Source organism: Eschrichtius robustus, chromosome 1 (assembly GCF_028021215.1).
Source record: "Eschrichtius robustus isolate mEscRob2 chromosome 1, mEscRob2.pri, whole genome shotgun sequence".
Taxonomy (NCBI): domain Eukaryota; kingdom Metazoa; phylum Chordata; class Mammalia; order Artiodactyla; family Eschrichtiidae; genus Eschrichtius; species Eschrichtius robustus.
This window is the reverse complement of record NC_090824.1, coordinates 42,732,653-42,738,237: the sequence shown is the minus strand read 5'-3', so window position 1 is coordinate 42,738,237 and position 5,585 is coordinate 42,732,653. Positions and strand designations below refer to the sequence as shown.

At 34.3% G+C, this 5,585-nt stretch overlaps 1 protein-coding gene across 9 annotated transcripts in view; it reads left to right on the top strand.

Annotated features, from left to right (window-relative positions):
• Positions 1-551: 551 nt before the first annotated feature.
• Positions 552-5,585, top strand: part of KIAA0586 (KIAA0586 ortholog) — a 107,549-nt gene continuing 102,515 nt past the window's right edge. Inside the window, exons 1-4 of one of the 9 annotated variants that reach the window (XM_068544720.1) lie at positions 552-572; positions 1,119-1,400; positions 2,302-2,372; positions 4,824-4,893. In XM_068544720.1, the coding sequence (XP_068400821.1) occupies positions 1,145-1,400; positions 2,302-2,372; positions 4,824-4,893 (397 nt within the window). In that variant the 5' untranslated portion in view covers positions 552-572; positions 1,119-1,144. Of the gene's footprint in view, positions 784-832; positions 1,401-2,301; positions 2,373-4,823; positions 4,894-5,585 lie in introns of those variants that run through there. The other 8 variants (XM_068544739.1, XM_068544711.1, XM_068544757.1 and 5 more) reach the window with 8 other exon arrangements.

Here is a 5,585-nt window from a genome sequence, read left to right as displayed (position 1 = left end):
AATGGCGATGTCAAATACCTCTTATACCCTACTTCGCCGATTCGTTATAATGCCGGAAACTCTAGAGGAAAAAGCCGATATCATAAACGAATTTTAAAATCCCCTGAGAATTGAGTTTTTTGATTGTCTGCTTAGACAAAGCTATTTCTGACTTTCTCTTCAATATCAACACGAATCTGTCGAAACTTTTTGTAAAACTAATTTACTTAATCTCGCGTCCCTAACGGTCTCCAGGAGCTACCCTGTAAACAGTCCCTAATAAACAAGATTGGTATTATCATCTACGTCGGGAGCTCTTCAGGTCTTGGATGAAACTCCCGAGTGTTAGTCAATGTTTTAAGTCTTGTGGGGCAATGTACTGCCTTTAATAAAACAAAAAATTCACACCCGTTTTAAGCTTTTTATGTTGGGAGTTTGTTTCCACCCGGAGAGGGATGGAAGAGCACCGGAGAGCGTTTAGCTTTTTGGTTGGATATCTGGGACGATTTCATGGCGCGCATGCGTGTTGTGTCTGAAGGGCGGATTTAAAAGGAAGTAGGTGTTGACCCGCGGGCAACTGAAGCTGTTGTCAGGTTAGACCTGTGACTCCTCTGCTGCCGAGGGTTCGGAAGACGCAGAGGGGTGAACTTAGGTGTCTGATGGTTGCTTCTGGAGGGGTGTGTAAGACTCTTTGGCTGAAGAAAGCTATTAAGCTTCTTATGTGGGTGATTTTGAAAAAAATAGCATTTCGGTTTTACCTGCTTGACTCCCTCTTCTCAAATTTTAACTCCGCCTCCACATCTGGTTAGTTTTGCACTGCCCTCTCTCCGGTTGGGGAGTGCTCTGTGTTATTGTTATTATTGCTTATGCGGCCATTCTCTTGCCATCCTCACTTTCAGATTCATTGGCATGGTGCATAAATAGACTGAGTGGGATTAATGGGTAAATATGTTCTAGTCGTCCCTAATCCTGGATTAAATACCAAATTGAAATTTCTGGCTTTGTGCATAGTCTGTTGAGACGTTTTATTTAAAAGTTGATGACTGCATGTTTCAAAATCACTTGAAATTCACGTTTTCTTTATCATACTCCTACTTTATTTCTTCTCCCCTACCCCTGCCCCCCCGAAATCCTCAAAGCGGTGAAAATTTTGTTCTGAAGTTTTATGGACCCAGAAGAAAATTCTGTTCATAATTGTGGGACTAGTTTTGTTACCAGTGATATGAAAGGCTCTGAGTTTAACCCGGAAAAGAAAAAAAAGGTTAAAATACCAGCGAGGAGACTTCGTGAGGTAGTTTCTCCAAATCAGGGAGATAATTTGGCTTTGCTGAAATATGAGTTGTCCCGTGTTCCTCCAGCGTTGTCTGCAAATAAACGTCTTCCTGTTAGAACTGGGAAGAGCTTGAATGGAACGTTATGTGGTATGTGATTCCAAATAGTTTCAACCAGTTTTCACTTCTGTAAATCTTTAGTCTTTATTTTCATTTCGTTTTTTGTGCTTCAAAATTTAGAGGACTTTTAACGTTTAAATTCCTAAATATATGTCTAGTTTGTATAGGCGTTTGAAAAGTGACCCCTTTTCCTGGGAAAATGGCCAGGCACCGACAGTCTACATCGAATAATATTGAACAGATAGAATGAATAAAACATTTCGTATTTTGTTTTTTCTTTGCGTGTTTTTGGCACACTATTCTTGTCCACATCTGTGATGGACACACTCAACTAGTGTGATGTGCTTACTTTTCACCAGTAGTGCTGGCTTTTTACCTTCTGTTTGGATAGTAGAAAAGCACAATTTCTGCCTTTTGATGGCTTCCATGTCCCAATTCACTTGTCTGGAGCTCCCTGAAAGTGAACATAGCATATGCTCTACCCACTTCCCTGGTAATCAAATTAATGAATATAAGTGCAAAAAACGAAAGAATAAATAAAGCAGCTTTTATAGTGCTGCTTTTGAGGGGTACAGCATAACATAGGCCTGCTGTTAAATTAGGCTTTTATATCATGTGCATGTTTTGTTCCTGGCAAATGATTGTACCCATAGTTTGTCCAAATCCAATAGTGTAATGATATATTTTATAACATTTTATACTTATCTCATTTGATTGTCAGTTCTGAGCCCTTATTTTCCAAAATATCAGATGTAAAAACCTTCATCAGGATATATTTAAGTACATTTTAAGATTTTTGCATGAAGAGTGGCTTCCAATTTAATTAATTGCATTAATATGGAGTTTATAGTTCTTGAATTATGTTTGTACAGTTTCAAAAGGTAACATTCTGATTTAAAAATCACTAAAATTGATTCCTTTATTTTGTTAGGTTCATCAGACTTAACTTCTGCCAGAAATTATCAGCAGCCTCCATTAGAAAATCCCACTGTGTCAGAAAGTGTAAGCAAAAGAATTCTTAATTATGCTCATGTTAAAATTTTAAGTATTGGCAAATAATGCTTTTTAAAGTTTTGTTTGATTAGCAACAGACCTTGTTTTTATTTAAATTTCATATACCAAAGAAATGTTTTTACAAACTGTAAGGTAAAGGTAAAGCAGCTGTAACAACATAATTTAAGAAAAAGTGAGGTGTGAATTATATATCATTCAAACTATTCTGAAGCCTTTTGTGTACTTCTTTTTTTGAGAGGTCTTTAAGAAATAATAACATGAAATTCTCATCATAACATTTTTTATTTATAATGCTGAAAGTATTTGATTATAAGTATAATGTTTGGTCATGCAATTTAATTAGACTTCGACCACTTATCATAACGTTGACCTATATATTGTCAATTTAACTAGTAAACTAAGAATGATATCGAAGCTGTTTACTTATGAACTTTGTCAAAAACTCACAATAAAAATGTGCTGTACTTCGTCCCTGAATAAATGCCTAGTTTTGGGTTGGTGTTTTTTGTTTCTTTTTTGAGCAGGCTTTATTTAATGATTAATGGTATTTGAATTCCATTATTTAAATAATTTCCCAGATGTATGGATATGCTATTATTGTATAATTGAAGATAAAAGGGTGGTCTTTGGAAGATCATCAGGCAGGATTCTATTAGATTTAATACGGGCTCACAGCTTGTTTTGTGTAGATTTGCCTAATATAAAATATACCTGCAAAGCAACCCTAGTTCTTTATCATTTTACCATGAACATAAACTGCAGTCGTTTTGCATTATGTTTTTATTTCATAAATGAGTACTAAGATTATAGTGTGTATTGACTTGACCCAGCTATTTTAATGAGAAAATTAAAGTAGTTTGTGTCTGATATGTTCACATTTTTAAGCTTATTTGGATTTGTTCCTATTCATACCTGTTTCTCCCTACTACCTGAAGATGAGATATACCTTTTCCTACTTGGGACAAATCCTTACACATGTTCAGAAAGAAAACAAAAACTTAAAAAAAATCACTATAGAAAATACAAAGAGAAGAAGGAAAAAAAGAAGTTCCACAACTAAAATCAACAACTGTTAACATTTTGAGTTTTTTTTCTATGTGTATATATATTTTATGAAGTGAGACCATACTGTTTTATAATTTAATAGTATTAAGGTTATCGTTGCATGCCACTGATTTTTTTCCTAGGAACTTCTAATGGGTTCACAGAATTTCAGTGTATGTGTGTACCAAAGTTTATTTGTTCATATTCCTGTCACTTGACATTAAGGTTTTTTTCCCCCAGTTTTTTATAATATATACAACCAGGTGATGAACATTCTGGTATATATCCTAGCTCATTTCCTTGTATTAATTTCTAGGTGTAAAATTATTAGATAAAAGATTATGCACATTTTTTTGCAATGTTTCTAAATTGCCTCCAGAAAAACTGTATCAGTATATATTCACCAGCAAGGTCATGAGTAAGAATTAGTGGAATTATTTCCCCCGTCTTTATTTATACAAAGCATTAAAATTAAACCAAAAAAACCCCGGCCATTTTGATAGGTGAAAAAGGCATCTTATTGTTTTATTTTCTATTTCTTTAATTATTAGTGGAGGGGAAATTTTTTTCATTTATATTGCCACCTGTATTTACTCTTTTGTGAATTACATATTTATGTGCTGTGCTTTTTCTAACTGATTTGTGGGAGTTCTTTACATTAATTTCCCAGATACATTCTACTGTATTGTTAGCCTCATGGGCTATTTTTAGGAAGTTAACACCTGTTATCAGCAGATAGCTTGGATCAGTTTTCTTTTATGATTTTCTCTTTTCCCTTTAATGATTTAGCAGGGAAAAAAATGTGTGTGTAAGGAAGATGAAGCAATGTTGACTGGACCTAGTACTTAAAAAGTCATGGTGTCTTAGCACTGAATAGAATCTTAGAAGCGAAGTCTAGGGTTACACATGTGAGCAGAAAGCTATTTGCCAGTAGGTGTCACTTATATAGTGAAGTCTTCTGAGACCACATTATAGTTTAGTGACAAAGAATACTGTGATTAATTTGTGATATTGTGCCATGCGTTGACCATCCTTACGAACTTCATTTGACTCACAGTGAATCACATTTTCACATTTAACTATAGCCACTGAGATGTTACATAAGTTGCTCTGCTGAGTACCAAATCAGGATTTGAATCTGAATTTCAAGGTCACAGTTGCTTGCTTGTTCACTTACCCATTCGTTCACTTGATGACAGCTCGTTACTCATTCAACAAATCTTTGAGTAGCTTCAAGGTACCTAAGCGTTGTGGTGGTGCTGGGAATTAAGCATGTAAGACACACAGTCCTCTCCTCCCAGGGCACAGTAGTCACATGGCTAGTAAATGGTAATTGATAAATAATACATTATAAAGTTTATTTAGCCTTTCATTTCTTCCCTTCATATCTTAAAGGATTTTTCTAAAGATGTTGCAGGGCAAGTGTTGCCTTTGGATAAAACAGAAGAGAACAACAGACAAAAAGGTAAAAGGATAGATTTGATTTTTTTGGTAAAACATACATAACATAAAATTTACCATTTTCACCATTTTTAAGTGTACAGTTCTTACTGTACACTTAAATATGAATATACCTAATGCTAGGTATATTCATATTGTGCAGCCATCACCACCGTCCATCTCCAGAACTTTTCATCTTCCCCAACTGAAACTCTGTACTCATCAAATACTAACTCTATTCCCCCTCCCACCATTCTACTTTCTGTCTCTATAAATTCCACTGTACCTCATATATATGGAATCATACAGTTTTTGTCCTTTGGTGACTGACTTATTTCACTTAGCATGTCTTCATGGTTCATTTATGTTGTAACATGTAAGAATTTCCTTGGTAAGGATAGAATTTTAGATTTTTAGACATTCACTGATCTTTTTTTTAGATATACATTAAACAGCCTTATAGTTTTTTCTTATTATTTTCATTTTTAATTAGTTTTTCCTTCCAAATTAAGCTACTAATGGAATCTCTAAAGTCCAGAAAATGGTTTGTAATGGTAAGGATACTTTTATTATTGCCAACATATTGCGTAGGTTTGGTATTTGATACCTGTTTATACATGCTGAATTCAAGTTTTGTATAGTCTTTCGTAAGATAATAGATTAAAATGTACATTGAAAAAATTTATTTAATGACATTTTAAAAGTAGTTGGTTTTAT